A 22,801-nucleotide genomic window follows, 5' to 3' on the forward strand; every position below is an offset into this window, starting at 1 on the left:
CCTAACAACCTGCAAATTATACCAGCAGGAAGAGGAGGGCAGAACATAACAAGATGCTTCAGTCTTAGCATTCTGCTGAGAGCATGTTCTTTTTTATTTCTCCACCTAGGTTTTTCCTCAGAGCTCAAGCTCATCTTGGAGTGGTCAAAACATATTTGAAAACCTCAAGGATTCAGAGAAAATATCAAACTGCAGGGTCCATGCATCGGAGGTGCAGGCTCAGAATAAAAGAAACTTAAAACACAACAGCTCAACCCAAACAGACATTTTCAATCCAGACATAATGGACACTAAGAAGGACCAGAATGATCAGGAGAGCAACTTGTACTGCGATCTCAAACCATTCTCCAACACAGTTTTGCACACAGACTCTCACCAGAGTGCAGTCCATGGGTGCCACAGTACCTCTGAACACAGCCTAGGCTCCTTTAGTCCAGATGTGTATGGGGAGCCAAGCTATGGCATTGTTGGTCTGGACAGCAGGAGACTGCCTTTTGAGCCCACAGTAGCAGACTGCATGGTGATTGAGAGTGTGTTGGACAAAGGGCATGGTGAGAAGCACAGCGGTGGTACTTGGCCAAAGATAATGGTCAACATTTCAGCTGCGGAAACAGAAAAATTCTCTGTGTACAAAAAGCCAAAACAACGGAAGTCCATCTTTGATCCAGACACTTTCAAGAGGCCTCTTACTCCTCCTAAGATGGACTACCTGTCTCCCAATCAGGTGTTGGGACATTCGCCCCAGCCCTCCAAAACGGAAGCCATTTCCACCCCTCCCACCCCTCCCAAGAGAAGCGATTCTATTAAGTTCAAACACAAACAGCAAGCAAGTTCCACCTCGGACTCCACCGCCATGACCGGCTCGCCACCATCCAGTCCTGCCACAGCTCAGCCTCCTGTGTCCATTGAACTCAAGCCAGACTGTGGTATTCATAAGGGGCGAGATAGACCTTCTGGACATTATTACAGGGAAGAGGGGGTTGACTCTGCACATTTGCCTTCAAGGAAATCCTATGAAGATGACATTGGTTTTCAAAGAATGGAAGAGCCCAAAGTTAAAAGGCCAAGGCCCAAGTCTGCTCCTGCCTTGAGACATAAACTAACCCCTGTGCCTATTCCTAATCCACCTCTTCAGGTAGATACCAGAATGTGAAGTGTGGGTCCTGGCACATACTTTCCAAAGAGATTTATTTGTGTTGTGTACCTTTTCTGCATCAAGGCAGAGAGCAAAAGAAAAGGGTTAACTGGTTTTCCCAGGTGTATGCTTAAGATCCCGGGAATTGGAAGTTGAAATGAAGTGGAACGTTTGTGGGGCAGTTCCACACGTGGTAGTTGCCTTTACTAAGAAGCAGAACCCCATAATGCAGGAGTGGCCCATTAGCAACCTGTAGTCAAGATCCAACCCCAAGGCAGTTTACATTTGAGCCCTTGGCTGAACTTCCAGTTTGTAATCAAATTATGATAGATTAACTCACAGTTCCACTTGTAGGGTGGGATTCATCAAGCTGTAAAGAGAAGCTGTCCTCCATTTTGATATTATGTCTTGCATGTAAATATGAAATTGTATATGTTTGTATGCATTGAACTTCTCCACGACCCTTCCCCTCTGCAGGGAGGTGGAACCAATTCGGATGGTCCGCCCCTGCCATTTAATGGATCCAAATGGTTTCCAGAGAGTGGTAGGGGATGTTTTATCCCATGTTGATGGCCTTTCAGCTGATTCCCTGGTGGCCCACTGGAATGTGGAGTTAACCAGGGCTATCGACTGTCTGGCTCCAAAGTGCCCTCTCCAATTGCATGGAGCCCAGACAGCCCCATGGTTTTCTCTGGAGCTGAGGGCAATGAAAAAATAGTTGAGACAGCTAGAGTGCCAGTGGTGGAAAACTCACTCTGATCTGACCGGACACAGGTTAGAGCTCAACGTCGAGCCTACCAAGTGGTGATAGCGATGGTGAAGAGGACCTTCTTCACCGCCTCTATTGCATCTAAGGAAAACAGCAGAAGGAGACTCTTTCAGGTGGTTCACAATTTAACAGAACCACCTGTGCCATCGGTGCCCAGTAAGGACCCGAAGATCTCCTGCATTGATTTTGCAAAGTTTTTTTGCAAATAAAGTCGCTCAGATCCGGAAAGAGGTAGACTCCACCGTGGGAGCAGGGCTCGGGCGGGAGAGTGCTAGAGTCCTGTCTAGTCAAGTTGCATGGGATCAGTTTCAATCTGTTACCTCCGTGGATGTGGACAGGCTGCTTGGATGAGTGAAACTGGCCAGCTGTCTCTTTGATCCTTGCCCATCCTGGCTCCTAAAAGCTATGAGGGAGCCTTTCCAGGCCTGCTGAAAGAGGTGGTTATTAAACCGCTTTTTAAAAAAACATCTTTGGACCCGGCCAATATGGCCAACTATTGGCCAGTCTCAAATCTTCCATTCTTGGGCAAGGTGATTGAGCGGGTGGTTGCTGAACAACTCCAGGCATGCCTGGAGGATGCGGACCATTTGGATCCCTTCCAATCAGGATTCAGGCCTCACCATGGGACTGAAACTGCCTTGGTCGTGCTGGTCGATGATCTCCGGCGGGCTAGGGACAAAGGTGAAAGCGTGTTTCCTAGTTCTGCTGGATCTCTCAGCGCCCTTTGATACCATCGACCACAACATCCTTCTGGACTGGCTAGAGGGGCTGAGAGCTGTGGGCACTGTTATACTGTGGTTCTGCTCCTTCCTCCTGGGCTGTGTTCAGAAAGTGGTATTGGGGGATGAGTGTTCCGACCCCTGGGCTCTCACTTGTGGGGTGCCTCAGGGTTCCGTCCTCTCTCCCATGCTTTTTAACATCTATATGAAGCTGCTGGGAGAGATCATCGGGTTTGGCGCTGGGTGTTCATCAGTTTGCAGATGATACCCAGCTCTACCTCTCTTTTAAATCAGAACCAGTGAGGGTGGCGAAGGTCCTATGTGAGTGCCTGGAGGCGGTTGGAGGATGGATGACACTAACAGATTTAGGTTGAATCCCGACAAGACAGAAGTACTGTTTTGGGGGGACGGGGTGGGTGGGTATTGAAGGACTCCCAGGTCCTGAATGGGGTAACTGTGCCCCTGAAGGACCAGGTGCTCAGCCTGGGAGTCATTTTGGACTCACAGCTGTCCATGGAGGTGCAGGTCAATTCTGTGTCCAGGGCATCTGTCTACCAGCTCCATCTGGTAAGCAGGCTGAGACCCTACCTGCCCGCAGACTGTCATTAATGGTCACTAACAGACTTACCATACCCATTAGCGAATCACCCATCCTCCCCAATTATATATAAGGGTCTGATGACTTCTGTTTCAGTGTACCTGAAGAAGTGTGCATGCACACAAAAGCTTATACCTAAAACTATTCAGTTGGTCTCTAAGGTGCTACATTAAAAAAAAAATAATTCTTTTGGAAGGATTCTTTTAAAGACTTTATTAGATCATATAACTTTCTTGAAGACTTGATTCTTTTAAGGGAGTTTTTAGGTTTTTAAGAAGAGTCTTTTTAACTTCTCTTTTTAAAGAATTGTTTTAATTTATTTTGACTACAGCAGACCAACACGGCTACCTACTTGAATCTCAGGGAACTGTTAGATATCTTTTGTGCAGCAAAATATGCTGGGCTAGATGTTGGTCATCCCTGCCATGCTGGATACCAGAATAATGACTTTGAGTTGAAAGTGTGTGTGATACTGAACTTTCCCCACAGGTACAAAAATATACTCCAGCAAGTGAAGAGCATCTTTCTCCTGAGCTGCAAGAATGGCCAATGTATTCACCAAAACAGTCTGGTAGGCACAGCGATGGGTTTGTGCCTACCTCTTTATACCCTGGAAGCCTGTCATCAGGTTAGTTACAACATAAGAACTGTGTTTTGATTTGAAATCTTGAATCTTTGGTAAGCAGAGGCGCTATCATTTATGCTGTTACGGGATGCATTTTTTCTTGTTGTTGAATGAACCTTCAGCACTTAATTAATGTATTGTTCCACAACCTATAGGTACGGTACCACGAAACATTGCACCATGTCCTGCAGTAACAGCTGTTATGAGAAATCCTGTTTACACTGCTTGGAGCCATAGAGTTAACACCAGCAATTGCCCTTCTGTTGCCAGCCAATATTGTTATCAGCATATGCATCCCAGGTATGTAAAAAAAAGGAAAAAGGAAAAAAAGAAGCTTGCTGGATCTGACTGAAAGCCTAGCTGTTTTTCTGTTCTGCTTTCAGCAGTGTTTGAATACAATTCAAAGTGTTGGTGCTGACCTTTAAAGCCCTAAACAGCCTCGGCCCAGTATACCTGAAGGAGCGTCTCCACCCCCAGCTTAAGGTCCAGCTCCGAGGGCCTTCTGGCGGTTCCCTCCCTGCAAGAAGTGAGGTTACAGGGAACCAGGCATAGGGCCTTCTTGGTAGTGGTGCCCGCTCTATGGAACGCCCTCCCATTAGATGTCAAGGAAATAAACTATCTGACTTTTAGAAGACATCTGAAGGCAACCCTGTATCAGGAAGTTTTTAATGTTTGATCTTTTATCATGTTTTTAATATTCTGTTGGGAGTCGCCCACAGTAGCTGGGGAAACCCAGCCAGATAGACAGGGTATAAATAATAAATTACTATTATTATTATATCCAACCATTTTGTTTCCATTTATTTCCCCACAAGCAAATTGGTGAATCGTCTCCATTCTGCTGTTGTGTTCTGATCACTTTCATATGTCAGGATTGTGTCTTAACCACACAGTGGGTGATTGGTGATTCTGAACCAGTAACACCCAGCTTTTCTATGTGTTGTAGTGCTCAACACCAGGGCCGTCTGAGTTTGGACCTGAGTCACAAGCACTCTAGTGAGTGTTCTGACAACTCACGCACAAGGTCATCGCATGGTTCAAATTCACTGCCTTCTAGCGCAAGACTTGGTAAGTGGCATTTCGGATTGGGCAATGCAGGCCATTTCTTTCCTTCCTAAGTCTGTGCAATTGAGGAAAAAATATTCAGCTTTCTCTCTAGCTGTTGCTGCAAGATTCAGACTCTGTTCTCTGTCTTTGGCCACTCAGAGACAGCCCATTAAAACTTCCAGGAATGCTGCTTCAGTGCTGCCATGTAGATTTCTAGAATTCTCCCAAGTTAGTTCATGTACCAGCCTCCTATGAGACACAGGAGTGAATCATTGGGTTTGTGCAGCCCTTGTAAGGTCTGTGTCGGGCCCCATGCACTGCCCATGTCATATTACAAGCCCACTGCACATGATTCCTTGTCTGAGTGAGTTTACATCCTTGTCTAGAATTACAAAAGCTAGAACAGAGCAACGTCTCTTTAATTGTGCTTGAGGGAGTTGGCGATGACTTTCTTTGGTTTGTCCCAATTGCATTCTTCATACTGAGAAAGATGTGAGCCTCCATAGGCCCTTGCAGAATGAGGGGTGTGTGTTTGTAGCTAAAGACAGCAGTTTCTCGATAATACAGGGGTGGGAAGGGTCCTGTTTTTAAGAACAAAAAGGCTGTAAGGCAGGCATAGACAAATTCAGCCCTCCAGATGGTTTGGGACTACAACTCGCATCATTCCTGACCACTGGTCCTGTTAGCTAGGGATGATCGGAGTTGTAGTCCCAAAACATCTGGAGGGCTGAGTTTGCCTATGCCTGTGTGCAGAACCCTTTCTTCAAATGTTTTTCTCCCAGCTGAGCACAGTTCCAATATCTGAACTCAGCTGAGGAGGAAAGTATTTGGGAGAAGGATAGCAGGGAGGGGACAATGGTGCCCCATTCCTTACCCATACATTCCTTTTGGTTTTGTATTTTTTTAAAAAAAGATGTCCCCCATGTGACTGATATATCTCCATTTAACTACCAGGGAATGCAGTTAGATTTTTCTCTGAAATAATAAAGCTTGTTCCAGAGGACCACTTTATATTGCTACAGCAGAAATCTTGCAGATCTCTTGTGGAATTCAGGGTCTAAAGGAGTTTATCTCCTCTTTCTTCTTAATCCTGACTCTCTTTCCTTTTTCCTTTAAAGTAGGTTCCTCCAGCAACTTGCAATATAGGACAGAACGAATAAAAATACCATGGACGCCAAGGTACCCGAGGTCCGTCATTGGCTCTGATAGGGGTAATTTATTTATTTATATCATTTCTTTCTTGGGAATTATTGCATGAATGGAGAGTTCTGCATTCCAGCTAGTAGATTTTTGTCAGTGTTTAGAGCAGGGAACCCTGCCACCTTTGGTGGGCCCCCCGGGGTCACATTTGGAAATCTAAGAAACTGGCATGGGTACCACAACATAGCCATTTTGTAGAAGAAAAACACAGTAATGGGATGAGAAAAGCCTCCTCCCCGAAGCACCAGGTAAAACACCCATGCACGCTCCTTTCACAAATACAATACAGGCGCAAAGAGAGGCGACCCCCAAATTAAAAAAACAAAACAAACAAGACCCTGATTTATTTATTTATTTTTTAATTGAGAGGGTTAGGAAGGGGGGCTCAAGGGGGAGTTTGAGGTTACCACGGTGAACATTGGGCAATCCAAGTTTTGAGCAAGGACATGACTCCCATCCCATATTTCTAGTGCATGCATATTAAAAATGTTCGTTCTACCCCCTCAACCTCTCAGTGTTAGTATGAAAAACCCCCAAAAAATTCATTAGAGCATTTATTATTAATTTATTTATTTGGTTTTTCCGATTATAATTTTACACATATCCAACATACAACATAGAAACAAGATTTCAGAGAATCTCCTGGACTTCCCTCCTCCCCTTTGTGGGTCCTATTGTTAATCGTTTCCTCCTGCATCTTTTATGATAATCCAATTCTTTTACCTCTCCATTGTGCCCAAATTCACCTTTAAACTACAAGTGGTATTCCAATCCTATTAACTGTTTACAATGGTATTTAAGATAAGTTATAAATTTTCCCCATTTCCCATCATATCCTAGTGGTGGGGTAGTCTTTAAATAGTGCACATAATTTAACATTATGTGTTGTTCTTCTTGGAAGCCCACTATTAAAAACACTTGGAAGCCAATGTAAAGTAATGGTGTGACTTCCCCGATAACTTTTGCAACGCATCCAACTGCCATGGCTGCTCCTGTGCTGTTCTATACAGGTTCACTGTCTCATTCCGAATGTAGCAGCCCCAGCCTGGTAACCCCACCGCAGTCGCCACTTAACCTGGAGACCTCATCCTTCGCCAGTAGCCAGTCGCAGAACTCGCTTTCCACCCTGCCCAGGATCTCGGTGAGCCCAGTATCTGTAGGGCAACGTCGAAAAGACAAGTAAGTTATTCTGTAAATGTCTTAGGCAGGGCTAGTTAAAATAGTGGTTAAATGTGTAAATGGGGGGGGGGGATAGCTAGAGAAAGGGGGAAAATGTGCTAAGAACAGAAACTGCAGCCTTCTAGACCAGTAGCCTTCAGCCCTTTCTCAAGGTGGGACTTGCCTTTGACCCCAATCTGCAAAATTTGACTGATTGTCCCCCACCCCACCCCATCCCAGTCCCTACTACCTATGCTACCTTTCTGCTCCTCTCTTCCATGTCCCCTGGCTGTCCTTGTGCCCACAAACTTTCTGCTTTGCATTCTTTTTTCTTAAAAAATGGAGAAAAGCGGCAAAGGTGTGGGTTGGACCCCTGGTGCAGCTGACATTAGGGTGGCCCAGTTGTTGAGGACCAATGTTCCAGAGAGCAGTCCCTCCCAGAAAAGTTACAGGTGCCAGGTCACATAGATGCCCCCCTTCTGGCAGCAAACACAACAAGGAATGCGTTAACAGCTTACGTGGGTTTGCTTCATGATTGCTCTTGGATTGGCTGTTCCATTTTGGAGATCTTTTCACTTAACAGCACATGGCCAGTATGATGAGCCAAGGCATGCACCTAAATGGAAAGAAGAGAGAGAATTACATATGTCTAAATGAAGACATATGTGTGTGCGATCTTTAATTCTTGCAGGGTTGAACAGCATGTGAAGAGGCTTCACTCTTGCGCTGTAGAAAAGAAAGGACCGCGACCAGGGCATTCCTAACTTTATTGCGGTCAAAGGAAGGGTGACCAGTGATCCATGCATAATCCATTGCAAATAAAACAATTTCTGGGTAGCGGAAGGGTGAAAGGCAGTAGTACAATCTGAACCGTGATGACACCCCTTTCTGTGACACATGAAACAGAAAGGTCTGGCAACTCTGATCTGCCCCATCTTTTCTGCTTGAGGGATAAGTATGATAAGATGTTAGTGTTGTGCTGAGTATTACCCCCCCCCCAAAAAAAATTATGTACTTAAGGTTAAGCAGGTGCTATGTAAACTCATGGCAGTTTCACGGACTCCCAAAGGAGCTGACTGCATCTGAGCAAAGCTTTTCCAGGGAATATGAAAGATTCTTACATGACAAACTTCGGAATCGCAGAGACTCGCCTGTCATCACACTGAGCAAAGGCAGTGGTGTCTCTTTCTATGCATGACCAAATCTGTGAAGCTCCCGTTCAAAGCATTGAAAGATGCATGGAGGGACAGAAGTAGCTTACAGATTGGTGGATTTTGGAGCATATTCATTAATCTTTGAGTAGGGGTTGGCTGGTGATCTTCCCCAGCCCCAACCCCCCAATAATATTGGAGGAAGATGCCGTATATACCAAGGGCTGGGTCCTCCATGATGTTAGAGCGCTTGGGGCTGCCAGTGCACTCTCATGCAGGCCAACTGACTAGCAGAGGCTTCTATCTCTGGTCATAAGAGTATTATTATTATTATTATTATTATTATTATTATTATTATTATTATTATTATTATTCACTACAGCCCTGTCTGCTACTCTCACAAAAACAATACTTTGGAAATAACGTTTATAAAGCACACCCCTCTTTTTTCATTTTGTTTTCCAAAAAAGCACCTATGCAAAGACTGTTTTGCCCAGAAACCAGACCAGGTCTGGCTTCCCTGGCGTGGGCAGCTCATGCATGTGTTTAATAGAAATTTATCATGTACTCTATTCACTATGTTTATTCTTCGTACAAGAGTACAAGTGCCTTAGAGCTGATATCAAGAGTCTGTGGTTAATCTTGCACCTTGGGGAGAGGGGGGGATTGGAGTAAAAAGCCAAACAGTTTGCTGGGAGCTGTCACCCAACCACCCACTGAGCGGACACTTCCCTGTGCAAACAGCAAGATGGCTGAGAAAGCTGCGGCTTCCATCCCTACCAATAGTGGAAGTTTAGCCCAGGGTTTTGCATGCCTGCAACTACCCAAAGTCAAGAGGTTGGGGGCCTTGGTGCCATATGCAGGTGAATGGTGCATGCATCGCAGCCACTAGGAGTTGTCAGTCAAACAGTTGACACGAACCAGGGTTGAGCTGCGTTTGATAGGAAATTGGTACCAAGGCTTGACTTGCACTTTTCATGGGGCTTGATTTCTGGTCTCAATATAGTCTCTGTTGTTACTATCTCTCTTTCTAAGTGTTTCTTCTTCTCTTCCTTTCTGCACCCCTCTGCATCTTTCAGATATTTGTTCCGTAATAGGTCTTTTCTGAGAATCCCTGTGGCTCCTAGGCCAAGGTTCTGTTCACTAAGGAGTTTGAGGTTGGCTTGATATAAAGGTTGTCCTTCTCAAGCAGTATTTGCGCACCTTCCCTGTGCTATTTACATGTTTGGATAATTCCCCCCAAAGGAAAAATTGCATGGTAATTGCAATCCTACCATGCAAGCTGCCATTTTTAATGGCTTGACCATTTTTAATGGTTTGGTTTTTTTTACAGCTGCTTAATTTTCATTGACTAATGTTGTGTTCCCTGCATACAGATATTAAATATTGGTATTGTGCTTTCCTTGCCCTTGCCTTACCATGTTATATTTATGTTTGTTGCCTCTTAAGGATCTCACATTTCTTTGTAAATTGGCGTAAGGCTTCCTTCTAAAACATTTTCTAAAATGCATATTATATATGTTCGCTTACCTATATATAATATGGATAAAGGTGTGTTTTGTTTCAAACTCATCATTTAATTTCTACTTCTTGTGTTTTAATTTTCTTCCCTCCCTTTTTGTTGTTCTCTCTAAATGCATTTAAAATGTTCATTTTAATTGATTTGGCCACCATACATTGCATGATGGTGTTAAGGCAATGCTGCTTCTTGCAGCATTTCTTTTTTTAAGGTGGTCTTTTGCTTTTAAGGGTTAGGGTGGGAATGAGTAGTGCATGTCTTTTGCCTAATTTGTTCCGTTTTGTGTGGGGTGTCCATGTTTGATGGTTCCTCCTTCTCATTTCCTCCCAAAGGCCTTATATGGAAGAACCGCGGCATGTCAAAGTGCAGAAGGGTTCAGAGCCACTAGGAATCTCCATCGTATGTGGTGAAAATGGTGGGATCTTTGTCTCTAAAGTGACTGGTGGCAGCATCGCCCATCAGGCTGGCCTTGAATATGGTGACCAGTTACTGGAGGTAAAGGTTTTCTGACCTTTGTAAGCTGACCAATGCTGCTATTTTTACACCGGGGGCAGATTGCTCCAAATGGTTTAGATACTGGCATTTACAAATTGCCAATTGTATTTGCGGATCAACTTGTTTTCATAAAGAGAATGGATATCACAATGTACTTAGTGTGTTGCTATTTCTACAGTAGCCTGAAATTGCCACCTACAAACACCGGAAATGAGCCAGTCTGGGGAAAACAGGGATTTGGGTCTGTATCACCCATTGGAGGAGCAGTAACCTGCTCTGGGTCCCCAATGAGTATTCCTGCATGTTAACACACATTTAGAAATATGCGTTGCCACATTCACACATTGCACTTTTGAATTAAGCTGTAATGTGAGAATTCTAAAAGATGGGGTGGGAGCTTCCTTTGACTTACCCCCTTGCTAAGTTGTCTGGCATGTTTGCAATCAAATTTCACAACATTGCTGTCTTGGATGTCTAAAAGAAGGGCATGGGGGTCCCACAAAGTTGTTACTCATATTGGCATAATCCAACAGGAGGAAACAAAGCCAGTCAAATTGTCATAGTAGTGCTCATCCTCTTTCACTCGCCTATTCAGCTTCCAAATGTATGGATCAAACTTTTTGGCCTGGACAAATGTTCAGAGAGCACCTATTTGGATCAGAGGGATTGCCCACAAGGCTTGTGTTTCCACGCACCCTTGAATTTACTTAAAATTTAAAGGTTAATTAGTCTTTGGTATCCCACCAGCCTCAGAAAATAGCTATTCAAATTTGAAATGCAGTTACTTCATTTTATGTGTGTTTAAAATGTTTCTTATGTAAAAAGCTGGTTTTTTATTTTTTTTAAAAAAACTATTTAGGAAAACCTTTCTGTACTTAAGTAGGTCAGTAAGTTATCCACTTACAGAGCAGTCAGGTCAAATTGTTGAGATTTTATGATGGCATTGATTTTTTCTTCAAAGTGGTAATTAAATAATATAGAATCAGTAATGGCATTCCTGTCCACCCTGACTTGAACTCAACAAATATATTGTGCTACAGATCCAATAAATCAGGGTGGGGGATCAAATTTCAAAAAGCAATATGAAGTTAAATGGGGAAATCTATACTTATTTCCTCAGCCGGAATGTGCTGCTGAATGCATGTGTCTTCCTCCTTCTCCTCCCACAGTTTAATGGAATAAATCTGCGGAATGCTACAGAACAGCAAGCGCGGCTCATCATCGGACAGCAGTGTGACACCATAACTATTCTAGCACAATACAACCTACATATGTTCCAACTTGGCAATCACTCACGATCAAGGTAAGATTGGTTAGCCCTTATCCAGGATGGCCTACGCCGTGTGAACTGATACTTTTTGCTTTCTCGGATCAGGCATCTGGAGGCTGGCAGATAGCTGTAATTGTTAAGCTTCCTTAGTTGTGGTTTGCCATGATGTTTGAATTGAACCACTGTGAAATAGATATTCTCCCTGAGGATGACTGATGGGAAGAGTGCATATTGTTTTCCATGTCAACAACCCCAGGTTGAACCTCCTTATTGGGTGTCGAAACCAAGAGCCAATCACAACACTTGTCTGAAGCAGTGAAAGGGTGTGCGGGGGGACGGGATTCTTGACAGCAAATTTATATGTTACACAGGAAATACATGTATTTTTAGGTACCTCTCACCTGTTTTGGAATCAAGTTCACAGGAGCAGATTCCATCCCACCAGCATCCAGTACATTCTACAGAGTTGCTGCCATCTACACCAACCAACCCTTCCTTGTCCAGGCTACTGCAGTTGTGCCTTGTTCACTCTGGGACCGGCTGCTTTTGTCTGCTGGGGGAGAACATCTGATCCCAGAATAAGCAAGATGCTAGTCACTTCAGCTGCTAGCCAGGACCAGGATAGATCTATATTCTATAGGCAGCAGGGGCAGTCATCCTTAAGCTTTTAGAGCAGGTTGTGGATGAAAATCTAAGCACCCATTTAAATATCTAAATATCTGAAACTGTTTAGATATAATGCAGTTGATCAGCTTTTAATTTTTGTGGTATTCTTCTTCCTTCTGTTAACTTGAGCTCCCGACTAGAACCCGTGAGCAGCCATTCCACTCCACAAGGCAGCGGAGCTGCAACCCCTGACAGCCATTCCATAATTGATACTGTGAGTGAACAGGATGAAGGGACCATGACGCCTCCATCCAAGCAGACCACCCCAACCACCAGTCCCCGCAATTCAATCAGGTAACCTGCTTCCTCATTTCACCTCATGAAGATTCTCCCTTTCTCTTTCTCTTTCTCTTTCTCTTTCTCTTTCTCTTTCTCTTTCTCTTTCTCTTTCTCTTTCTCTGCATCTTTGGGGTTGGGCAGCTGCTCTGTCTTCTAGACTTCCTCAAGGAGAGTAGGGTTGAAAGCTGAGTGCCAAATTTGAAAGCAAGTGCTCCACTTCTACAAGGAGCTTGGTCCTCACGTTGCCCTTCTCTGGGGCCAAGCAATTCAGCACAAGGGAGTGGGAGTTCCCAAGAGGAACATTGAATTTGGATCCATGGTGGCAGTGCTATTCGTCTAGAAAAACAGGTGCTGGAACTCAACCATGAATGCCTCCCTTATTCTTTTATAATGGCAATGGTGCCCACCTGAGAGGTGCTGGTACTGAGTTCTGGCTGGGGGGGGGAAAGCCCTGAATGGAGGAAAGGAGTCGGTTCCTTCCTGCCAAATAATGCCACAGATTGGGGCAGCTGGGACATCTTTGGGGCCTCTCTTGCTGAGAGCTAGCAAGGGAACAGGGGTTAAGGGCTGGCTGGAGCTGAGGGTTTGGAGGAGCAGGACCTGATGAGGATCAGCTTGTCAAACAGGCCTTTGGTGTCTTCTCTTCTTCTCTTGCCATTGAAAGGAATTCTGTAGACACCAGCAAGAGGACACCTGAACCCAGAACAGTTACCATTAAGAAGTCCCAAGTGGAACTCGGAATCCAGATCTGTGGTGGAAACCTACATGGTATTTTTGTGTCTGATGTAGAAGATGACAGCCCTGCCAAAGGACCTGATGGGCTGGTGCTTGGAGACATGATACTTGAGGTAAGCAGTAGATATAAAAGGAAGGTGGTTGGTGGTTCAAACTCTTGCAGAATCTGTGGATGCAAAAACACATCCATAGTTTCCCCCATGAAAGGGAAAGCAGCTTGGGTTTTTTGTTTTTAGTGGACAAAAAAGGTTAGCATGGAAAGGGGAATTCATCCCTTGTTTTCTTCCTCTTCTCATGCACCCACATGCCACCGCCACTCCAGCTGATCCTTCATTTGAGATTCCAGGATGCTGCTAGTGCCTTTGGAAAGGAAAAATAAAATACCATAAGGAAAAATAATCGTACAACTACATCTGATATGTAGTCTGGCCCTCAAATATTCTAGTGTGATGAGGAAGGTTGAGATAAGCAGGAAATCTATTAGGTCTCAGTTGGAAAATGTACAAAATTTGAGGTGGAATGTCATCTGAGACCAGCAAGGATGCTTAAGATTCAGAGCAGTGATGCATGGATGAAATATGGCCTAGACATTCTCCAATGAATGACGTTTCTGAAAACTTGTGCTGTCCAGCTGTATTTTTGGATTGGGTTGCCATTTCCCCATTTTTCCATTAGCGAAGACGCTGGGTTCTTAATGCACTGTGAATGTATTTCCTTTCCCCCTCTTTTGGCGTAGTCAGGCTCTCTAGTCCCACACAACATCCTTTTCACTGTTTGGTTCGTTAGACGCGTGCATCTGATTGGAGATTTCAAGTGTTTTTGTTTCTTCTGCTTCCTCCCCCCCAGTATGGATCTGTTGACATGCGGAACAAAACAGCCGAAGAAGCTTATCTTGAAATGCTCAAGCCAGGTGAAAATGTTAGAATAAAAGCTCAGTACAGAATAGAAGAATTCAACAAGATCAAAGAGTTACCCGGAGATGGATTCTATGTCAGGTATGTAAAAGTTCAATTGGTAAACTAGGAGACTGTTCATCTGCTACAATTGTGGGCTAATTCACACAGATATGATCATCTCTTAAACTTTCAGCACTTGATGGCTTGCAGATGAATTTGTAAATTGACTGCGTTGAAAACATTGTGTACATTGTGTTTGAACTGACTATAGGGAACAGGACAGCCCTGTGTCTAGTGACTTAATCTGCAATGGCTTATTTATACATAAAAGTTGTCACTTGATGCTGTAGTCAACAAAAGCGAGCATGCATCCCACTTTTATGAATACAGCTCAAGAGCACGCCTACAAAATTGGCATCAAAAGTTCAGTCACAATAAGGCAAACTGTATTTATGGTGATTCCATACTTCCTTTTCAACGAATTTAATAATCTCCCCTTAATTACCTGAAGGATGGATATCCTATGATTAGGGAAGTGGGCCTTAGGCTCAGCACAGCCCTGTTAAGGATTCTTGAATGATTCCATAGCCTGTAAAATTGAATAATACTAATCTACCTCCCAGAGATTTGTGAAAATGACTAAGTATTAGAGAGAGCACTTCCTTAAAAAAGAGAAAAAGATAAGTGAGCCAGCAGTTTTCTGGTTCAAAGCTTATCTCAGTCATGAACTCCTTGAATAGCCTTAAGTAATTTTAGGCACACAATTAAATAACATGTATTTAATAATATAAACTATTGAAGAAACTAAGTAAAATCCCCAGCTTCTGTCCCCCACCAGGATCTGTGATATTTTGCTGGACTGCCTTTTAACAGATGGCTTTAATGTGATGCACAGGGGTAAAATAATACAATCATAGAATTGTGGAGTTGAAAAGGGGCCCTAAGGATCATATAGTCCAACCCCCTGCAATGCAGGAATATGCTGCTGTCCCATATGGGGATTGAACCTGCAACCTTGATGTTATCAGCACTATGCTCTAACCAGCTGAGCCATCCAGAGCATGTATTATATGCCCTGAAGCATAATGATACAGTGGTGAAGCATATCTGTAAATCCCTCTTGTTGGGTTGGATCTGGACTGTGTTAGTTGAACTTGGGTCCCATTGAGATAAAATTAGTCATGACTTACTCAGCTCCCATTGAAATCAATGGGAATTAAGTTCATCAAACTTAGACTGAATCCATCCCATTAACAATATAAATATACACCCCCAGGTAGGTAAAGGCTGTGGGTAATCATGTCTGCATCAGCCCTGGAACTGGTCGCCTCCTATTTGGGATTCTTGAAATGGCTGTAGAGGGAGAAGTGGGAGCTTTAAGCTACTACTCTGTTGACCAGGCATGAGAAGAAGTGTTTATTTCTACCAGGCCTGGCCATTCCACAGGCTCCTTGCTGCCTACCAATTGCAAGGACTGAGATGCCCTCTCTGTCCTGAACCTGAGGACGCCTCTGGGGGTCAAGTATTCATAGTCCCAAGGAGCTCAACTCGGCAAAGTCCCAGCCTCAAATCTGGAGGTTCCTGGTTCACACCCTGGAGTCTTTGATATAAAGTATTGTTAAAATAAAAAGCATAAATTTGTACAATTTTTTTGGCGAAGGGTTTTTAAGGAGATAACAGAAATCACTGGGTTAAAGCTGGCTGAAAGTCCAGAGATAGCATTATTATCAATTTATGATGGGGTGGAAGGTTTGCAAGCTGTGAAGGACTTGCTCACAAATTTATTGGCAGCTCACAAATTTATTGGCAGCTGCGCAAATTACTATAGCTAGGAAGTAGAAGGGGCAAGCAGAATATAAAATGGAAGAATGGTATAAAGAGATGAGGGATATTGCTATTAATGATAAATTAGCACGTGCCATTAAGGTAAGACAGGAAATATGCAGGAGAAATGATTTGAGGAGATATGGAGGGTGTTTGCAGAATTTGTACTCTTAAAATGGAAAGGGGTCAAACCATTGCAAGAGGTGTTGAAATTTTAGGAGGTTGGATAGTTACAATGGAATGGACTCGGGGGTGGGGTGCACATTTTTATTCTTATTTATTTATGATGATTATTTTGTCAAAAAACAAAACAAAAAACCAAATAATATAAAATAAAAAGGGTCTCTTCACCTCTCTTTTTTTGCAGGGCACTTTATGACCGGATGGCAGAAGTGGAGCAGGACTTGAGCTTCAAGAAGGATGACATTTTGTACGTCGATGACACTCTGCCGCAGGGGAACTTTGGCTGCTGGATGGCGTGGCAGCTGGATGAAAACGCCCAAAAGCTGGAAAGAGGACAGATTCCCAGCAAATACATGTAATTAAATCTCTGAGATACAAATGGCGTTTGCCTCATTGCTAAAAGGGGGCAGTTACGATGAAGTATGAACGAAAGCCAAGTGTTTCGTTCTTCAAAGCTTTGTAGTTAATGTTGGAGGGGATATTAAGTTTCCCAGGAAAGTTACTTGAGAGAGGTGGCATGTTTTAATAACTCTCAATTAAAGAAACTATTCCATCAAGTCATTTTTAGTGCTGCCGATGGTTGCCTACTTCCTAAAAATGGAAAGGACTTTGTTTTTGTGCTTTTATTCCGGGACAGCCTAAGTGGCTTCCCGTCGTCATGCCACAGCACTTTTAGACAGGGATGGATGGCATCCATACTTAGTTTTGGTCCATGGGTTGGAACATAAGAGAACACCACATTTTCCCCTTTCATCCACCAAATTAATGCTTGCTTTTTAATAAAGATCAAGGAGATCAAGATCAAGGGACAGAACTGGGCACTGCTGCCTCAGCTAAGATCCTGATGTCATGGTGTATATGCAGCCAATTGGTGGCTGCCAGCTTATACTTTTTTTGGTTTTCACTCACTCTCAGGTCTTTGACTTGATCATATCATTCTCTTTCTCCCTCTTTGCAATAGCATTTCACCAACCTTCTCACTTCATTTCCCTCCATCTTACCTTGGAACTGTAGAATCATGGGGTTCTAGTGTGGCCATACCTGCTCTCCTCTTTTGTTTGGGACTCCATTATTCTTACTATTTTTTAATTCTTCACTTTGTGCTTCAAGTTTCTATACCTACCACTTAGATGACCACCACACAAGGAACAGAAGCTCATTATTTGACTTAGGTTGGGCATCTGAGGTTGGGCTCATGGTTTGGCTTCCTCCAGACAAACCATGAGTAGGGAGTCTTAATTACAGCTCATGGTTTGTCTATAGTGAGACATGCCACAAGCCTGGGTTGGGTGCAGAGGCCACAGTCTTCACCCCAGGAATCCTTGTGTTTGCTTGATTGGCTTCGTTTAGCTCAGAACTGAACTTACGTCCTCAAGTCAACTACAAATGACCCCATAGTGAGGCCTGTCTTAAGATCCATTGTTGGTTTTACTGTTACCTGTATTCTGTTTGAGAGCATTTCAGACTTTGCCCAATTAAGTCCACAATTTCTTTGCAGGATGGAGCAGGAGTTCTACAGGAGGCACAGCATGTCCGAAGCTAAAGATGAAAACAGCTCTGCAAAGACATCATCGGCAGCAGCTCGGAGGTCGTTCTTTAGGAGGAAGCACAAGCACAAACGTAGTGGGTCCAAAGATGGAAAGGAACTGCTAGCGCTTGACACCATCAGCACAGACTCCATCCCTTTTTTGGATGGCAAGTGTCTTAACTGAATTTGCTTAGCCCACAACAAAATTATCTAGGTTTATTTGCACATTGGTAAAGGAGGGCCTTCATGGGACGTGGGTGGTGCTGTGGTCTAAACCACAGAGCCTAGGGCTTGCCGATTAGAAGGTTGGTGGTTCGAATCCGAACAACAGGGTCAGCTCCCGTTTGGTCCCAGCTCCTGCCCCCTAGCAGTTCAAAAGCACGTCAAGTGCAAGAAGATAAATAGGTACCGCTCCGGCAGGAAGGTAAACGCCATTTCCGTGCGCTGCTCTGGTTCTCCGGAAGCGGCTAAGTGATGCTGGCCACATGACCTGGAAGCTGTCTGCGTACAAACGCCGGCTCCCTTGGCCTATAGAGTGAGATGAGCGCACAAACCCAGAGTCGTCCACGACTGGACCTAACGGTCAAGGGTACCTTTACCTTTAAAGAAGGGGCTATGACTGGGTTTCAGAACAAAACAAAACAGAGGAGTTGAGGCAAGGGTGAGCAGGGGAGAGTCAGCCTGCCATATCTGCTGCATGTTCAAAGCTGTTTGGTGATACCCAAATGCCAGACTTGTAATCTGGGGAACCGGGTTTCTGTCTCCGCTCCTCCACATGCAGCTGCTGGGTGACCTTGGGCCAGTCATGCTTCTCTGAAGTCTCTCAGCCCCACTCACCTCACAGAGTGTTTGTTGTGGGGGAGGAAGGGAAAGGAGAATGTTAGCCGCTTTGAGACTCCTTCGGGTAGTGCTAAAGTGGGATATCAAATCCAAACACCTCTTCTTCTTCTTCTCTCACACATTTAATCTTTTACATACAAGACTGATTAGCATGACCCATAACCCTTCTTAAAGTATATTTCCACATGTCCCCATAAATCTGCTATTCACAGTAGCTAAGAAGTATGGATTTGGATCATTAACTATAGAATGTGGAGTTTCTCCAGCTGTTCCCAATTATCTTTTTCTGTATTACCTGTTCGGGCTTTGTTTTTTTCAATTCAGATTTTGTATTGTTAGAGAATTCAGATTCACACTATTCAGACAGTGACTGTCCCACACCTCAGTTAGCGTCACTATCATGGGCCCTTGAGCTGTTGTATTCTTTTATTTATTTGTTTTCCTGATCATGTAAGCAACTCTCCGTTTCTCTCCAGATTCTGTAAACCTTGCTTATCAACGAGTCCAGAAAGTGGACTGCACGTCTCCCAGGCCTGTGCTTATTCTAGGGCCATTACTTGATGCTGTGAAGGACATGCTAGTCAAGGAATCTCCAGGAAAATTTTGCCGGTGTCCTCTAGGTAAGTATGGCAGCACTTGAAGGTCCTCTAGTAACAAAAAGTTGGTCTCCAGAGGGAGCAGTAGAAAAACAATGGTTGTTTTGGTGTTATGGGTAATTCAGGTGACAGACATCCTCTATCGGCAAGAATTCCCTTCTAAAATACCTCTTTTCCTTTGCCCATTTGGCCATTGTGCTGCTCTGCGTTCTCAGATACTCTTTCCTCCTCTCCCTTTTCAGCCTATAATTCTCCCTCTGCTCTCTTTCCTCTAAGTTTCTTCTCCTTACTGTACTATTCATCTTCTCCCCTCCAGCACACAGAGGAAACAAACCACAATACCCGGTTTAGTGTTATCTCCGAACCAGAGATTGTTGTTGTTTTTCACTCCCAACAAACTTGGATCAGTAATCTAAGAACAAGCATGGGCTATGTATTGTTGGGAGGGAAACAAACAATGATCCCTGGTTTGGGACAGAGCACTTGATCCAAGAGTCGTATTTTGTTTCTTTCCAGTGTGTATAGGGAAGACACAGATCAGAAAGACTCAATTGTGGGAAATTGCTAAATATGAGTTGTGAACAACGCCATTACCTTGTTTTCAATTCAAAAGGAAAGTAAATACAAGACACGATGGCAATCATCAGCCAAGGTACAGGTGCTGCTTCACACTCCTGGTTAAGCAGAAGTACCAAGTGATGGTGCAGAGTTTAGCATCACAGTCTCCCTTCCCTTGTGTGCAATTTATTAAACTCTTTATCTGCTTGCTCCTTTGGGGAGAGCGCTTCCTGACAGCTATGCATGCAGCCTGGAACAGCATGGACTTATTAAACAGTTGTCCTGGCCTGGATTTATTAAAGCATGGGTTTATGAAGCAGTTGTCATGCTACAAAGCCAACAGGGCAACTGCTGCAACAGCCTCCTTGCTTTCCCCCAAGACTCTGTGTGTGGTCCTACATTGAATGAGGCAGGAGAGATGCCAACAGTGCTTCTCCCCCCCCCCCAACCTGGCAATTTTCTCTGCTTTCTCTCTGCCGTAATGTAACATCCCTCTACTCTGCCCCATTCTAGAAGGGGGGGGAAACATTATCATGGTATTAGCTTGTGCAAATATTGCATTGTAGGGAATGTGCAGCTGTGAGTGCATATTCCTTGATGATCTGTTTAAGCCCCTCAGTAGACGTAAGGCCAAATGATTGCTTTTAACTGGTTTAAATGTTAACGTGATTTATATATATACTGTACGTGTGCAAAGGAAAACTTGGGTCTGAAGCATCCAAATGCCATCTTCCTGTGAAAGTAAAAATGAATAAACTATTCTTTGTTTTTGTTCTTCCAAAACAGAGGTGATGAAAGCTTCTCAACAAGCCATCGAGCGGGGTGTGAAAGACTGTTTATTCATAGATTATAAACGTAGGAGTGGACATTTCGATGTAACAACTGTTGCCTCAATAAAGGAGATAACAGAGAAGGTACTTCTCTCTTTCTCTTTCTCTTTTTATGGTAGCTTTACCATCAGTTATATTTTTTACTCTTAAAAAAGGCACCCAACCACAGTTCTGCTGTAGCTAAACTTGTTTGGGCCTGCCAGCTTCTCGAGTGGGAGACAGTCTGGAACCACACAAAAACTGATCTGAACTCTTTGGAGAGGAGGCAACGCACAAGGAGATAGAAATATGACCCTTTCTCAATTACGTTTGCATTCTTATATTTAAAAACTGGATTGATGTGCTGTTTTGATTCTGTAATCCCTAGATTAAAGTGGCTAAGTAGGTGAGCCAGCAAGTCTTGTGTTTGAGTCTAACCTTGGGTGTTGTTGACTTCCAGAGCACATGGCAGTAACTTTCCATGGCACACTGGACAAAAGGAAGAACTTTCTATCCCTGTTCTTCAGCTTATACTTCATGGGCCAAATTTGATGCAACATGGCAGCCAATATTATCATTATTTAACAACACTTACATAGTTCGGTCCCAGCACCTGCCAACCTAGCAGTTCGAAAGCACCCCCGGGTGCAAGTAGATAAATAGGGACAATTACTAGCAGGAAGGTAAACGGCGTTTCCGTGTGCTGCGCTGGCTCGCCAGATGCAGCTTGTCACGCTGGCCACGTGACCCGGAAGTGTCTGCGGACAGCGCTGGCCCCCGGCCTCTTAAGCAAGGGGTACCTTTACCTTTACATAGTGTGGGATTGTAATAAACCTCAAAGCCATTTGTTGTTCGCATGCAATTTACATGCCGCCCTTCATCGTAAGATCTCAGTGTGGTTCACGGAATAAAATACAGGATAAAAACAATAAATAAATACAGCAAAACAGCAAAACAATACCCCCCCCCCCTTCCCACAGATACAATTAAAAGGCAGTAGAATATTAATCTCAGGTGAGGAGTGGGAGGTTTCTTCTGCTGCTTTCAGGAAGAGCACCCATCCAAGCTCCCCACCTCCTCTCCCCATGTCCCATTGCTACAGGAACTTTTATCTCAGGCCAGCTCTGCTATTGGAAGTAAACCAAGCTGATGAGAAAAGTGCTTTTAGGCCATTTGGAAGTTTCAGGTCTGCTCACCTGAGTGCAACTTCCATGGTAAAAAAGCATGCCCTGCCCGCCCCACTAATGGAGACGTATGTTTAAATAAGAACATGCTGCTTGCCTCCATCACAACTAGCTTGGGCCTAAGTAAATTTGCTATGGTGTTCAGGTTCTGCATTTGGACATCCCAAAGGCATCTGGCTGGTCACTGTGAGACGCTGGGCCTTTGGTCCATTAGGCTCCCCTTCCGTTGTTAACTGGGCAGATAGGAAAGACGGCTTGGGGAGAGGCAGGTTTGGGAATATTAGGCCGGTGATGAGTTTTAAGTCAGGGGTTTGCACTTCCTGGCTCCTTCTGTTGGTATATTTAAATATTACAGGAACTGATAGAGAGAGATAGAGGACACAATGATGGTGGTGGAGGGGTGGAAATTGAAGGATAGCCAAGCGAGAGAGTGAGAAGTCGCATGGGGGAAGCAAAAAGTACAGAAATACAGAGCGTGAATAGGAATGCAACCAGAATGGTGTCTCAGAGCAGTGCTAAAAACAGAGATATGAGCACCTTAAACTCAGGTCACGGGCGCAACAACGGAATGTCTAGGTGCGCTTTTTTAATAATAAGAATACAAAGCTGAAAATGAAAGAACTGCAGCTAAAATATTCTGTTCATTTTTGACATGGTCTAGTCCTTCCCCTGCCCGCCCCCTAATATTCTTAAGAAGGTCTCTTCTCCAGTCTTCAGAAAAAGGGTCCCCCTTTCCTTCCACTGCAGTTTTAATCTGAAATCTGAGGTGCAGTACTGTGCCCACAGCTCAGAAACTGCTCGCGATGATGAAATCGCGTGTCACAAAATGCGCCTGGAACAATGGGAGTTTCAAGCACTGTCTCAGAGAGAGCAGGCAAGCTGCAGGGACACCTGTGAATTTCCTTGATAGTCTAAAGTGAGCTGTTACTGTCCAGCTCCCTCCTCTGCAAAAGGGGCCAATGATACTGAGCTGCCTTGCATAGCTGTTTGTAAGGGTTGCTGAGTGAATGCACATGA

General features: G+C 44.1%; 1 protein-coding gene across 9 annotated transcripts in view; it reads left to right on the forward strand.

The window, feature by feature from the left end:
- Positions 1 to 22,801, forward strand: part of DLG5 (discs large MAGUK scaffold protein 5) — a 155,728-nt gene that overhangs the window by 72,032 nt on the left and 60,895 nt on the right. For 7 of the 9 annotated variants that reach the window (XM_077930622.1, XM_077930623.1, XM_077930620.1 and 4 more), the window contains 15 exons: positions 110 to 1,135; positions 3,711 to 3,849; positions 4,002 to 4,146; positions 4,793 to 4,914; positions 6,012 to 6,104; positions 7,104 to 7,272; positions 10,254 to 10,416; positions 11,586 to 11,719; positions 12,482 to 12,646; positions 13,296 to 13,479; positions 14,213 to 14,361; positions 16,454 to 16,624; positions 17,768 to 17,964; positions 19,114 to 19,257; positions 20,578 to 20,705. In XM_077930622.1, the coding sequence (XP_077786748.1) occupies positions 110 to 1,135; positions 3,711 to 3,849; positions 4,002 to 4,146; positions 4,793 to 4,914; positions 6,012 to 6,104; positions 7,104 to 7,272; positions 10,254 to 10,416; positions 11,586 to 11,719; positions 12,482 to 12,646; positions 13,296 to 13,479; positions 14,213 to 14,361; positions 16,454 to 16,624; positions 17,768 to 17,964; positions 19,114 to 19,257; positions 20,578 to 20,705 (3,129 nt within the window). The remainder of the gene's footprint in view (positions 1 to 109; positions 1,136 to 3,710; positions 3,850 to 4,001; positions 4,147 to 4,792; positions 4,915 to 6,011; positions 6,105 to 7,103; positions 7,273 to 10,253; positions 10,417 to 11,585; positions 11,720 to 12,481; positions 12,647 to 13,295; positions 13,480 to 14,212; positions 14,362 to 16,453; positions 16,625 to 17,767; positions 17,965 to 19,113; positions 19,258 to 20,577; positions 20,706 to 22,801) is intronic. The other 2 variants (XM_077930621.1, XM_028729152.2) reach the window with 1 other exon arrangement.

The sequence above is a fragment of the Podarcis muralis genome, chromosome 6 (assembly GCF_964188315.1).
Source record: "Podarcis muralis chromosome 6, rPodMur119.hap1.1, whole genome shotgun sequence".
Classification (NCBI taxonomy): Eukaryota; Metazoa; Chordata; class Lepidosauria; order Squamata; family Lacertidae; genus Podarcis; species Podarcis muralis.